The sequence below is a fragment of the Polypterus senegalus genome, chromosome 5 (assembly GCF_016835505.1).
Source record: "Polypterus senegalus isolate Bchr_013 chromosome 5, ASM1683550v1, whole genome shotgun sequence".
NCBI classification, from domain to species: Eukaryota; Metazoa; Chordata; class Cladistia; order Polypteriformes; family Polypteridae; genus Polypterus; species Polypterus senegalus.
The window spans coordinates 52,467,608-52,483,293 of record NC_053158.1 but is presented as its reverse complement, the minus strand read 5'-3'; the positions used below and the strand labels follow the sequence as shown (position 1 = coordinate 52,483,293).

General features: G+C 36.6%; 1 protein-coding gene across 11 annotated transcripts in view; it reads left to right on the top strand.

The window, feature by feature from the left end:
• The window catches only part of ncoa2 (nuclear receptor coactivator 2), a 297,572-nt gene that overhangs the window by 227,893 nt on the left and 53,993 nt on the right, over window positions 1-15,686 (top strand). For all 11 annotated transcript variants that reach the window (XM_039754630.1, XM_039754627.1, XM_039754625.1 and 8 more), the window contains 2 exons: window positions 9,056-9,248; window positions 14,909-15,103. In XM_039754630.1, coding sequence (XP_039610564.1) covers window positions 9,056-9,248; window positions 14,909-15,103 — 388 coding nt within the window. The remainder of the gene's footprint in view (window positions 1-9,055; window positions 9,249-14,908; window positions 15,104-15,686) is intronic.

Sequence of the window (15,686 nt, the reverse complement as noted above, 5' to 3'; positions counted from 1 at the left end):
TTATAATGTCATGAACATCTTCAGAAAATTGGTCTGGTTTTTGAGTCGTTGAGATGTCATTACTTGTAGGTGGCATCACATGGTTTCATATTATTAATGTGCCTTTTGCATAGCAACCATATTGACATGAAGTAGCATAGCAAGCACAGGTGTAAATAATAACATTAAGGCTCACATTATGCTACACTGAAATTGAATGGAAGCTTCATTAATGTCATTAGTGACACCTGCGCATGTGATGATTTGACGTGGAATTACCCAATGATCTTATTTCAAAGACAGCATTAAGTACTTAAGATCTTTCTTCATTTTTCTGGTCAATTTGATGTTGTGCCTATATGTTATTGTTCAATCACAGGATGAGCCACATTATTCATCTGGTAAATTGTGGGAATGTCTAAAATGAATTTTCTTAATGGGCCCATGACAGTCCATGATCTCTGAGGGCAGCTTTGCAATCCTAGTATATTCATATGATTACACTGTGGTGGGTCTATATAAAATGTTGATTGTGTTTAACACTAGAAGTCCTGAAGCCTATGAAAAAACGTGTAATTCCAAGCCCACCTTAAATCCCTTCACACCTCTACCATCAGTGTCTTTTGTTTTGTCAATCAGCACAAGCAGCCTGCTGTTCCATCCCCTGCCTTGATGGAGATGAGCTCGTGGGCAAAAAGGTCTGCCAGCTCAAGCTAACACTTCTTATCTGTGTGTGGGATGCTTGGAGTTGTATAGGGTAAATGATATGTTCTGTCTTTATTTTGAATTCCTAGAAAGTTGATTCTGTTCATCTGGACATAGTTTTTTTTATTCTGATACGTGTCATCACTCATCCAAGTGACTTCCTCAGTCTCAGTTGACTGCAGGTTTCTCCAACCTTATAAACAGTATCTTGGCCTAATGACCGAACTAGCACCATTGACTATCTGAGACTGAGGAAGTCACTTGTCCAGATGAACAGAATCAACTTTCTAGGAATTCCTTACCTGGATTATTGAGCATGCATCAAGACTTTTATTTTGAATACATGTTTCTACAAAGATCTGGGTAAGTGTAGGATGTGAGAAATGCAAGAAATGCTGAACACATACCTAAAGCAGAAACGTTTTCCATGTTATACTAATAATGACGAGAACTGTATATAATGTGTAAGACTTTAGTCCAAATATCAGATAAACACGTGCACTTTTATTCAAGAATAATTTTTTTGCCCGCAAGCTGAGCTCTATCGAAGCGTGGGATGGGACAACATGCTGCTTGTGCTGATCGACACACTTACAAAACAAAAGACGGTGGTGGTAGAGGTGTGAAGGAATTTAAAATGGACCGGGATTATGAGTTTTTTCATAAGTTTCAGGAATTCCAGCGTTAATTTGCCTAAAGAGTTTCCTCACAGCTTTGGAAGGATGTTGCCAAGCACTGCAGAGCATTTGACCCTTTAAGTGGTGGGATTTTCTGTTTAGTTCTGGGTAGTGTGCATTATAAGCTAAGGTCATGCATTTTCCAAGGAGGAAGAGGGGATGACCATGGTCCACCACATGAAGCCACTGCTATTCTTTCATCTAAGGAACACGGCAGTAAGGTTGACTTTTTCATCATACATTTTCCAGGGCTGTTGGTGAGATGATTCATACTTCAAAATTACAGTGTTTTAACTTCAGGTTTTCTATTATTTTTATTATTTCGGACTTGGCCGGTTTTCATCCATTTCACTTGGCAGTTGGGCCTAAGATGAAGGAACTGAAAACAAATTATCCTAACAGCTCTCTCTCTATAATAAACCATCAGAATCTATCCTGCATATCTTCCTGGGAACTTAAAGAAGTAACTTAGTGATATCATTTGTGTTTGCAAATGGTTTCTATTTTCTGGCTTTTTTCATTTGCTGCCCATTTTTACTACACATTATTAATAGCTGTCCCTGCTGATTCATATTATTAGATCTTTCAACATGCTACATCTTCTAAAACACTACCTTTTTTCCCCAGTTGTCAAGCCTTAGATGAGTTTTGAACAATGCTAAGCAATTGACATCCACCTTGTACCTTTTTTTTTCCTTTACTTTAAATTGCTGATGAAACCTTGAGTTGGGAAAAATACATGTTATTGGGGCTATGGATTTTAATGTTATCAACTTAGAGCTTGTAGACAAAATTTAATTTAAATGATATGTTATCCCTTGTACAATACTCTCCTACTACTAATTGTAGTACACGAATATGCGTTAAATTTCCATCGGCTAAAAAGTGCATAGCAACATGTGTTTTCTTAATAGCTACAAAGTTTAGCTTAACACTTGCAATGCTGTTGTCTGTCAAGGGCATAAGTTGCCATTGTAGTCATCAAAGTAGATACTCTACAGAGGTAGTTATCCATGCTCTTGGTGACTTGGATTCTGCACTGTCAAATGGGGATTTTGAACTACCATTACAAAGTATCATGAAAAACGCTTATTATCCTCGAATGTAAATGAGCCTGGAATCACCATTACTCCAATATCTTCATTTCAGGTGCTCATGAATAGTCTTCCTTAAAGATTGCGGACATTTTTTTTTTTTTTTTAAAAACAGATCTCGCTAGATACGGATTTCTTATCAGATTTGAAGTTGTAGGTTGAGTACCCCTCCCCCAGTGACCTAAAGGAACTGCAGCGATTTCTTGGGTTAGAAATCCTCGCATCCATCCTCTTCCCTATTAACATACTCTGTCTCCACTACATCTTAAAATAAGGTCAATGTTACTCTGGCTGAATGAAGTAATGTATGTAATATGTACAGTCATATGAAAAAGTTTGGGAACCCCTCTTAATTCTTTGGATTTTTGTTTATCATTGGCTGAGCTTTCAAAGTATCAGCTTCCTTTTAATATACGACATACCTTATGGAAACAGTAGTATTTCAGCAGTGACATTAAGTTTATTGGATTAACAGAAAATATGCAATATGCATCATAACAAAATTAGACAGGTGCATAAATCTGGGCAACTCAACAGAGATATTACATCAATACTTAGTTGAGCCTCCTTTTGCAAATATAACAGCCTCTAGACACCTCCCCTAGCCTTTGAGTGTCTGGATTCTGGATGGAGGTATTTTTGACCATTCTTCCATACAAAATATCTCCAGTTCAGTTAAATTTTGATGGGTGCTGAACATGGACAGCCTGCTTCAAATCATCTCATAGATTTTCGATGATATTCAAGTCAGGGGACTGTGACGGCCATTCCAGAACATTGTACTTCTCCCTCTGCATGAATGTGGTGGACTGGTGGGTCTGAGGCAATGGATCTGCACTGGCAATCGGAAAGTTGCCGGTTTGAATCCCATAAATGCCAAAAAGGGATTTTGCTCTTTTGGGCCCTTAACCTGCAATTGCTGAGCGCTCTCAATAGTGAGAAAAGCGCCATATAAATGCAAAGATTAATATTATTAATGCCATTGTAGATTTCGAACTGTATTGGGTTATTGTCTTGTTGGAATATCCAATCCCTGCATAACTTCAACTTTGTGACTGATGCTTGAACATTATCCTGAAGAATTTGTTGATATTGGTTTGAATTCCTCCGACCCTCGACTTTAACAAGGGCCCCAGTCCCTGAACTAGCCACACAGCCCCACAGCATGATGGAACCTCCACCAAATTTGACAGTAGGTAGCAGGCGTTTTTTCTTGGAATGTGGTATTCTTGTTCCGCCATGCAAAGTGCTTTTTGTTATGACCAAATAACTCAATTGTTGTCTCATCAGTCCAAACACTTAGTTCCAAAATGAATCTGGCCTGTCTAAATGAGCATTTGCACACAACAAGCAACTCTGTTTGCGGCGTGAGTGCAGAAAGGGCTTCTTTAGGGCCTTCCCCTAAATCATGATACTGAACAATCTTTGTTTTCAGATCTTTTGAGAGTTGCTTTGACAATCCCATGCTGTCACTCTTCAGAGGGGAGCCAAAGGGAAGCACAACTTGCAATTGACCACCTTAAATACCTTTTCTCATGATTGGACACACCTGTCTATGAAGTTCAAGGCTTAACGAGCTAATCCAACCAATTTGGTTTTGCAAGTAATCAGTTTTGATCAGTTTCATGCATTCAAATCAGCAAAATTACAAGGGGACCCACATTTTTGCACAGCCAGTTTTTCACATTTGATTTAATTTCATACAACTAAATACTGCTTCGCTAAAAATCTTTGTTCGAAAAACACCCAAGTACTCAGATGTTCCTAAGAAATGAAAGACATACATACCACTGTTTATCTTTTTTGTTGAAAGTAAATTATTATGCAGGCTGAGAGGGGTTCCCGGAATTTTTCGTATGAATGTAACTTTGAATTTTATCATCAGTCAGATACATTGATTGGTAACTGTTTTCATCATTGATTATCAATGATTTTGATTACTTAGCATGTTTTCAAAGACATTGTTGTCTTCTATAGTGACACTCTGTATCTCCCTTAATCTAATGGTAGTATTTGCTATGTCCAAGGCGCAAATAGTTTCCTCCTGTTGAAGTATGAAAAGGAACCCTCAGTCACCCCTGTGAGGTAGTCAAAAAATATAGTAATGCAAAACAGAAGATTGAGTGAGATTTCAAAAAAATACTGTCACTCTTCATATATACTGTTTATTTGTGTCTGTGTATATTCAGGTGGAATCCCATTGTAATAAAATTCATAGGCCAATAAAAACACTTCATTATAACTGAAATTACAAATATGGGGAAAATATGTATACTATTGTAACCAGGTTTGCCTATGATTCACCATCTCTATAAACAACAGCTCCGTAGCTGCTCTGTGGAATCTGGCAAACAGTACACTCAAGGGAAAAGTCATTGGTTGCCCTCTGCATTATCAGCCTTGCCGCATAACGTGCTTGTTGCACAATGTTTAGAACATTTAAGACAGAGCTTTGACCTGCTCTTCCTCACACTCTCAGGTCTGCCCCAGCAATGACTCTGACTCTGGGCCGCTGGTGTTTTTTTAATCTGAAGATGGGAGCTAAAGCAGGATGATTGCCTGCATGTTACAGCTTCTGTCTCATGTGCTTCTATAGAAATACAGGTATGGATACAGAATGAAAATGAGACGTTAGATGTAACTTTTTTTCATTGTAAACATTTTTTGTTCATCACAAAGAAAACTTTGAGAAGCACTATAAAACTTGGAACAGTACAGTATCCACACATGACAAGACTACTAGGGTTTACAGTGAATGGTCTGTAAAAGAGAAAATATCCAGTGATTAGCAGTTCTCTGGGTGAAAATGCCTTGTCGATGCCAGAGGAGAAGGGCCAGATTGGTTTGAGTTGATAAGTCAACAGTAACTCAAATTACCACTTGTTACAAATGAGGTATACAGAAGAGCATCTCGGAACCCACAATATGTCAAACATAGAAGCAGATAGGCTACAGCAGTGTGAGATTATGCTGGGTGTCACCTCTGCCAGCTACGAACAGGCAATTGAGGCCACAGTTTGCACAGGCCCACCAAAACTGGACAATAAAAGATAGTAAAAACTATGGCAGGTATGATAAGTCTCAATTTCTAATATGGCATTCAGATGGCAGGGTCAGAATTTGGTATCAACATGAAAGCATGGATCTATCCTGCCTTGAATAAACAGTTTAGGCTGGTGGTTGTGGTATAATGGTGTGGGGAATATTTTCTTGGCACACTTAGGGCCTCTTAGTACCAATTGAACATCATTTAAATTCCACAGCCTACCAGAATATTGTTGCTTACCATTTCAAACCCATTAAGACCCCAGTGCATCCATCTTCTATTGGCTACTTCCAGAAAGATAACATGCCATGTCACAAAGCTCAAATCTTCTCAAACTGGTTTCTTGAACATGAAATGAGCTCACTGTACTCAGATGGCCTCCACAGTCACCTTCATGGATGTACAGTAAATCTGCAGCTAATGTTGATGCTATCATGTCAATAAAGGCCAAAACTCCTGAGGAATGTTTCCAGAACCTTGTTGAATCTGTGCCATGAAGAATTATGGCAGTTCTAAAGGCAAAAGTGGGTCCAACATGGTAGTAGCAAAGTGTACTTAATAAAGTGGCCGGTGAATGTATATTGATTGAGCACAACACAGTTTAATTAATGACAATGGAAGAACTGATTGAGCACAACACAGTTTAATTAATGACAATGGAAGAACAACAAGCAAATAAACAGGGTCAACAACCAGAAAGAAGAGCAACAAGGCTGCTTGGTGGATTGGTCTGGGGGCAAAACAGAGGAAGAGATAGTAGAGGCCAAAGACCTAAGCACTTTCCTGATTAAATTAGGGCCACAGTTGTGGACAGTGTTTCTCAATCATGGCCTTACAATGGCTAAGGCTGGTCAAAAGGTGCAGCTTACTGTTGGGAGAACAACCATATTCTCAGTTATTCAAGCATTTTGTGGAGACACCGTACAGTACTGTATACTTACTGTAATGCTTTATATTAGTGTTCCCCTTGCAAATTACAGTATACAGTAAATAAGCTTCATATATCCGTAGCAGTGGTATGCAAATGTCTGGGCACCCTTTCTTAAAATGTTTGTTACTGTGAATAGTTTAAAAAAAAAAAAACAGAAGATTAACTTATGACCAAAAGGCATATAAAGATGACACAGTTCTATTCAGCATTTTATGCAAGATTATTGTTTTGTTTTTGTACAATTGTACAGTGAAAGGAAAAGAGCACCAAGCGAAAGTTTGGGCACCCCAAAATTTCTGAGCTCCCAGATATCTTTTACTAAGGTCTCAGACTTGCTAGAGCTTTGGCTGCTTGTGACAATGCGGGGTTTGCTCCAAGCTCCCGTCTCCAGTTTGGGAGCCCTTTAATCCAACACCATCTGTAATGTAACCGGATGAGAAGGATAGTAAAGACGTCAACAACAAAGCAAGTGGATGGTGCATAAAGGTGCTTTTATTTAAAAACAAAATCAACAGTGTCCAAATAGTGCAGTGTTGCATCATTAAATAAATAATCCATTAAAACAGGTAAAAATCCCAGACAATTAAAACAAGACTACACTATTACGCCCCCTCTTTAAGCCGCGAGTGCAGTGACTGTTTAAAAATTGGCCTTTTTAATCTGAGCTGTGGACCCGCTGTACCACACTTGTTCACAATCGTAGTTAGGAAACCTCAGGTGATGCAAATGGCAAAGCGGTATAAATTTTGTGATTCCTCACACCTTCTTCCAACAATCGGTGGCCATGGACTCCTCTTAGCAGCTGCCTGGCACTCTGAAAAATAAAATTATTGATGTTCACAAAGCAGGAGAAGGCTACAAGAAGATAGCAAAGCGTTTTCAGATATTGGTTTTCCAAGTTCATAATGATGAGAAATGGCATGTTTAAAGTTGCTTAAGTCACCTTTCTTCTCCACTCTGATGCTCAGTTTGAATTTCAGCAGGTTGTCATCACAATCTCTTCATGCCTAATTGCATTGTTGTTGCAATGTGATTGGAGGAATAGACCTTTGCATTATGAAGCAGTTGCTCAGGTGTATCTAATAAAGTGGCCTGCATGTGTATGCTTGAAGGTTCATGAGATGCATCTCTCAACTACAGTATTTAGTGGACTGGCTAATCATTTGTTGATCTAATGTTTCAAACATTCCCCTTCATTGGTGAAGTTCACCCGAGAGCAATTCTCCAATTCAAGGCACATTTACCAAAAAAGTATAATAGAAGTGTACAGAAAATATGCTCGACAGATTGATAGATGGATCAACTATTTTGGGTGTAATGACTTGTGCAATGAACCACTTGCTTTGAAGTTTTGATGGGTTAGACTGTTCCAATAGAGAACCAGTATAATATACATTTTGATCAACAGGACATAAGAAATTGATAATGGTAGAAACAGCAGACACTTGTACATAATCATTGACATTTAAAGTTTCAAAGCATTCAGTGTGCACAAAACAATCAGACATTGCTTTTATGGTATGCCCAAGTGACTAGATGATGTGGAGGTTGAACAAACATTTTTGAGAATTTCAGTTCTAATATGAGAAATGTACCAAAGTGACGAAGAAATGCTGTAAAACTAACCTTTTATATTTATGCATACAAAAAACAAAAACAGTAGTATAAACATCAGTAGCGCATAATTCTTTACATTTTATATAGCTGTTGTAGTTAGCTTTACCATCTTGCAATAGTTGATCCATTAGGTGTGATCATAGTGGTGTCTTTATTTGTAGTTCATGAACTCCTTCTGGTTATAATGGATTGGTACCATATCATGGGGTATTGTTTTCACTTTGTACTCATTACTGCTGACATGGGCTTTGGCTTCTTGCATCCTTGCTGTGGAATAATGCATATTTTGGAATTAATGGCCGCAACGAGAGGAGTCAGATGAGGTGGCTCGGGCATCTGATCAGGATGCCTCCTGGACGCTTCCCTGGTGAGGTGTTCCAGGCACGTCCGACTGGGAGGAGGCCCCGCGGAAGACCCAGGACACGTTGGAGGGACTTTGTCTCCCGGCTGGCCTGGGAACGCCTCCGGATTCCCCCGGAAGAGCTAGAAGAAGTGGCCGAGGAGAGGGAAGTCTGGGCATCTCTGCTCAAGCTGCTGCCCCTGCGATCCGATCTCGGATAAGCAGAAGAGGATGGATGAATTGAAATTAATGAATGGACTGGTAGATTTAGAAGACCTGCAGAAGCTACAAAAGTAAAACCTTATTCCTTTCTGTGGGTACTGAAGTGCAAGTGAAAATAACCAGCTTATAGAAAGTGTATTACAAAGTTTTAGTAAATTTCTTTGTTTTGAATCCAGCAATTCTTAAATATAATATGAATTATGTTGGTTTTGGGTTTTATTCTCTAACACAATGCATCAATTTATTTATCTGCATTTGTTCAAGTACCTCACATACCACATTTTCTAGATGATACTCAAAATAAATTTTGCTACAAAATATAGGCACAAATTTAGTCAATTGCTAATTTTTTAATGTTATGTATTTATAAATGACTGCATAGGAAGTGGAAATCAAATTAGGACATGTAGATTAACAGAAGCATTTTTTTTTATTTTTTTGCAGTCGAAAGAATTGGATGACATTCTGGATGACCTGCAGAACAGCCAGCTTCAGCTGTTCTCAGAACCTCCTCCTGCTTCTGTACCTGCTGCAATCGACAAACAAGCCATCATTAATGATATACTTCAAATCACTGGAGAAAGTAGTCCTGGATCATCTCTAGGACAAAAGCCATTTCCTACTATGACCCAAAGTAGTAAGTGACTCTTAATTATGTGGTTGACCAAGATACACATTTTGTACAGGATTACAGTGCGTTTTTCATGTTCATTCTATTGAATAAGTATAATTTTGAAGCCCTACCTAATGTCATTAATCCTGGCAATGTTAAGTTGTTGTACTTTTAAGTGAATAATAATTATGATAATAATAATAATGAATTTCATTCGTATGGTGCATTCCCCATGCTTAAGATACTTTATTAATTGCATGGTTCCTGTTTTAGTCTGGGACCTTTTGACCTTATATGTTCAAATCTATTATAGTTAAGGTAGTCTGATTAAAATGCACTTGTACCTTTTGATTACTGGAGGTTAGCTATTTTCTCTTTCTAGACTTAGCAGTCTTCTATTAGCGAAGAGATAATATATTAATGTGGGAAAACTGCCTCTCAGAATCAGTAGTAGTATTTAATAGCTTCAGAATTAAACCTTATTATATGTGGGTTTTCTACAGGTGCTCTGCTGTCCTCCTGCATGCCAATGACATGCAGTTTAGGTTGATTGGCAAATTTGCCCTAGTATGTGATTGGGGTTTGGTTGTGTATGTGAGTGTTCTCCCTGCAATAGGCTGGTGTCCTGTCCAGAGTTCCTGCCTTGCACCCTATGATAGCTAGGACAGGCCCCAGCAGGACTAAGCAGGTTACATAATGTCAAACAAAAATTATTTGCATTTGAATTGATTATTGCAGAGTAAACAAAAATCTTAGAAAATTAATGTTCAGTATTTTGGAAAAAGTTTCTTTCTTTGAAAGTAGAATTAAGCATTGTATTTACTTTTGTACTTATGTATTTTTACAAATTGTTCATGATCTGAAAGTTCTCCTTTTTGGCTCACATCATTGTAAATGTTTTTCAGATTTTTACCATTTTTTTGCTGTCTTAAGGCCCAAAATTTTCAATTCACTAACCATGGAAAGCAAACATTTAAGTCCTGCAGAGTTTGTCGGAGACAATCAATACAGGAAGCTGCATCCCTTAAACTTTAAGAGCTGAATAATGCAATAAAGTGCTCTTGTATACTTTCTTGTGTTGCCCCTGAGCAAGTTTTGGATTTTGGACACTAATATACTCTTACAGAAATTAAATTTCATGAATGTAAATGCCAATCATAATATTCTGTGTAGCCCGTGAATATACATAATACTTTAGCAATTCCATCCAGAGTGAGACAGGGACTTTTGCTATAACCATCTAAGCAGTTAATAAGTTTATTTGTATATTGGTATAAAATATAAAAAACATTCTGTATTTTTATTAGGAATAATATTTTTAAAGCAGCAAATGGTCACACAATAAGAGAAAAAAATCGATGCATACAAGTGAAAAATCAAACTGCATGAAGATGTGTTGAGAATCAATTTATGATTGTTGTTGTTGTGAGTTGTGAGCTGCATGGCTATTCAGTTTTTTTTTTTTAAAAAGTAATGTGAACATTTAAGAAAAAAAAAAAAGAAACACTTTTTGGTTATAACCGTGGTTGGCGATTGTGCGGTTCTTGTGCCATATATAGACAGGGAACTACTAAAGTAGCAGCTGCAAACAAACTTGTCTTGTGTTACTCTGGCTTCCCTCTGTGCCATATTGGGTAAAGATGGTTAATGATAAAGACAGATAGATGTAGTTAATTTTAATATTCGTTTTTGCTCCAGTGATGCCCCTGTTTGAACCAGCCAAGTGGCCTATACCATGCTTTGCCTATAGGGGCACTAGTACTTTTGTGGCAAAAGTTCATTACTGGCTGATATAATGTGAATGAGCATTTTTCCAGCAAGTAGATATATTACCGCATATGCAGCTGGTATAATTGAATCAAAATGCAATTTTGAATTAATTTCTGTGTAGTTGTTAGAGTTGGATTGAAGGTGAAAAATACTAAAGGATCCCCTATAAAATGGTTAAGTGTGTTTGATATTGAGCAAACTAAAAAACCAAGATGATAACCAATTATTTGCTTTGCCACCAACCATGGTTATAAACCACTCCAACTTCCAAATTTTGTAGTAGGAAATCTGACGAAAAATAATTAATTTTGCAGGAGGAAGCCCAAACTTTGTACTTCTTACTTTATATTCTACAACAGTTATTTGTTTAAAACCTAACATTCTGGAGCCAGATATCTGCAAGGTATACTGGAACCAACTCCCAAAAGAACAAAATACAAAATTTTATTTATCGTACAGTTTTTTACTTTCATCATTTGTAAGTCATTTATCTTAACATCAAATTTGTTTTGACTCATGTTAGTGGGAAAAACGATGTCATTTGTAACTGTATTGTATGCTTTACATAGAATATTCCTTTTATTTTATTTTGAATCATACTGCTAAGTAAATAATAAGGAAATTGGTAAATTTGTTCTTCATGATATCAGGATGGGCAGACCATACTTGCACAAGTGATAAGATGCCTTTTATGGTTGAAGGGATCAATTTAAGTACATTTCATTTTCTCAAATCTTATTACTGTGTTTTGTTTTAAAGCAGAGGTTCCATTTTGGTCCTTTGCACGTAATTCTGCAATAACCACTGTCTGCTAAGTGTCCGTTAATAAATGTTTCTTATAAATGTTTACATCTTCATTTCTTTGACCATTTTTGCATTTCGATCTAAAATTAACAGTTTAGAGGAAGCATTTCAGTGGCTTGTTGCTAAAAGCATGTTAGCACAGAATTTCCTGTGCTGCTGTTCATACCATCGTGTGGATAAATAAAAGAACACTGTATTATTGCAGATTAAAATGGCCATGAGAGCAGTTTTACATGGAAACAGTTTCTCAAGTCATTAGTAATATGTAGCAGTTTCCTGTGTCATCACAAAAAAATACTTGTATCGTAAGTCTGGGCATAGAGAGTGTTATCATTAAGATATACAATATTAACCATAATGAGACTCTGAATGAGCAGACTGTTACACAGTCCTTAACTACATTTCACCATGCTGAGAGGATGGGAACTTAATGTGCCCATCAAAGTGCTGGAGTTTTATATGCTGCATTTCAGCTTTTCATAAGTTAACCTTTGAATATCGCCTAGCTGTCATACCTTACCAAATTATACTATGTCATCATCATGCAGTTTCCATCAGACATTCTTTTTATAACTTGTGTCATATGAATTAAGAAAGCTTTTGCAGGATCCAGTGATTTTTGGTAAGGTAGATCTTTTAACATATTCCTAGAACGTATTAAATATCTAGGACAGAAGAGCTTACATGTACTTCTTGTTTCTACTTATTGTTCACCTACTTCAGTATTTTCATAACATATCTTGAGAAAAAGTTTTGGTGTACATGAAAAATGGCCCATACTCTTGACCATCTGTAAGAACAAAGTGAGAATACCATTTATGTTATGGTACTTCAGAAATTCCTGCCATTCATCAAAACTGTAGAGTACAAACATTTTTACTTTGCACTTATACTGGGCACTCAATCCTTGCCAGACAAGAAGTCTAATTTCATAAGAGATACCTTCTAAGAAATGTGTGCATCATGTACTTCATACCAATATCCAAGTGTGATTTATTCAGAACTTTAGTAGTTTAATTTTTTATAATCCAAGATTAGGTACTAGTAGACTAAAGCTTCCCACAAACGGACCATTTAAAAGTGGTCAGTTTCCCATTCTGCCAAGCTTGATGGATAGAGTTATGAACCAGTGACATGTAGTTGGACAAGCTTCTAATAACCACAAAACTTAGAAGCTTGTCCAGGAGGTAATACCTTCCCCAAATTCTGCTTACCACAGTTGAGGTAAGAGGAATAAGATGCCAGAGTTATCTTCATTTGTTTTTCTTCTATCCCCAACCCAACAAAGCCCTCGGTTTGAGGTCAATGAATAATTTGTTCTTGGGCTGCATTACTGTTTGTTGGCACTTAAATAAATTACCACATTGCACAATAAAAGGAGTAGTGTTTCAAGAGTGTGTCTGTTCATGATAAGAGATGCATTATTTACAGATTTCCTACAAGGTGCATTTAGCTTGAGCCATGTACATTTAGCTTTAACCGTAATAGTATCTGTTTGAAATCTGTAGCTATAGATCAGATTTTTCACAGCAAAAGAAATGTTGAAGATTAAGAACAAATCTTAAATGTCCAAAGACCTATATCAGTGCCACACTGAATTTGAAATGGAGGTTTGCTTCCAGGCCTTAGTTTGACAGCATTAAAGCAAATAAACGTAAAAACTGTTGTTGAACTCTTCTCAATAAATGCTTATGTAAACTTGCAGCCTAATGTCAAATTCTGCTTCTAGCTACTGCTAAGCACAGGAGTAAAGGCTACCTACCACTTTGCTTCCCAACTCATTTCATTGCACTTTCTGCCAGTAGATGGGGACAAGAAGTGCACATTCACTCGCTTGCCTTCTGTGTAGAATTTCTCTTTAGTCACAGACTTCATAAGCTGCTTATGGTTTTATAAGAAATAGAAGACTTTTGCAAAGTTATGTAAATTTGTTAATGAACTTGGCAAGGATTGAACATTGCGAAATGTTTTTCTTTAATATATTTCACACTACAGCACATTGATTGGGGGGAAAAAACATGCAAAGTAGGGAAACATATTATGGAAAGTGTCTTTCTGCTAGGTGGTACACAGGAAGTCCTTGATCAACAATTTTAAATTAATACATTTGAGTTTTTTTACTTTCTTTAATGGAACATTTTCAGGTTTACAATATAACAGTTGATTTGGTGTTTAGTGTGCACAATAGAACCATCAGCATCTGTGTCCTCATTCTGGAAATTACTTATTTCTATGCTGGTTGAAAAACATTGTATATACAGTAGTAACAAAGATATAAGATGAAGTCATTTCCATGCATGTGTCTACTGCACAAACTACCTTTTGAGAAACAGTTTATCGGTCTAATTTCCAATGGCTGGACAAATGATGTTGAAAGTATAAATTAGTCAAAAAAGCCCATCCTTGGTGTTTTGCAGTATTATGATTTGAACAAAATATATGATGCTTGTACAGAAAATGTATTATTTTTAGCTCCTTTGGCTTTTTTTTTTTTTTTTTTAAACCTCCAGATGATCACACATTTTACACACGTACATGTTGCTGCTTCATATTTATATTAGGCAGTAGAAATTTCTGTTGCCATTAAATATATACCATCTTATAATATTTAATTCTTTTTTGCAGTTTTAAGAGCAGGGGAAGAAATACCTTCAGTTGCTAATGTAGACTAGGTAGATTAAAGTTGGCTTCTGATTAGTTTGCTAGGTTTTATGATAATTATGTTCTGTTGTGTTGCAAGTCACCTTTTTGTAATTTGGCAACTAGGAGATTTAGTGAAAGATTCTCAGTTTTAATTCACTCTTATATAACACATCCGATTTTAATCACACAACACTGTATTGTGAATATGGTTAAATTGAATGTTAACTTTAAAATGGCATGAAAAGAGAATATAAATCCCAGGAGAAAACCAAATCCATTTGTAAGTAGTGGATACTGACCTAGTCTTTATTCTAATTTTGCTCCCCAATTTATTCATATTTTTCTTCAATTTTATGAGCATTTTCCTTCTTTGTTTTGAGAGTTTATGCATCTCCGTTAATAAGCAACCTTGGTTATTGTTTCTTTCACAAGTCAGTTTTTCATATGTGTATTTTTATTCCTTGTAGACTTCAGTAATTCTCGGGGAGGTCATTCTGGCAGAGGTCCAGCTGTTCGCATGCCTTTAGACATGAATTTGCCATCTCAGACTACTGCAGGACCTTTTCCACCTATGAGGAACAGTCATTTCTCAATTATGTCACAGCCTGCAATTGTGGGAAATCAAGGGATGGTATCAAATCAGACATCATTAGTTAATCCAGGTATGCATATTTTATATCAGTTGAATTTGGTATTGGCTTGTATTCTGACTTATTGTTAGGTCTAATTTTGCCGTGATGCCCTGTTAGTGGAATTTCCACTCACATCTCTGTATCCATTACCTGTTCCTTGTTATGTGCTAGCTTTTAAATCTTCTTGCCCTTTTTCCTATATATATTTTCTTCTTTTAATTGATTTCATCAACGATTCTCCTCTCAAATGTCCCAACATCATTTCTCTGCCATTCTTTATCATTAATTCTTACCATTTCTGGAGTCAAAATTTAAGTAGTAACAATAAGTTTTATAAATCTTAAGGACAGATTTAACAAACATTTATTCAAAAACAAGACTTCACTTACATACCACATTTTCTGTTCTGAATTGTAATTTTATTAGTTGAATCTTTAAGAATGTATATTCATTCCCTTTATTTTCCTCCACAACATTTCAGTAAAAGAACTAAACATTTATTTGATGTAAGAACAGATTTTTTTACTGTCCAACACAAGGCTGCTCATCACCACTGTACCACCAATTTTCAGTTTAATCAATATTCAAAAATGCATTCTGCTGTTGAATGTCT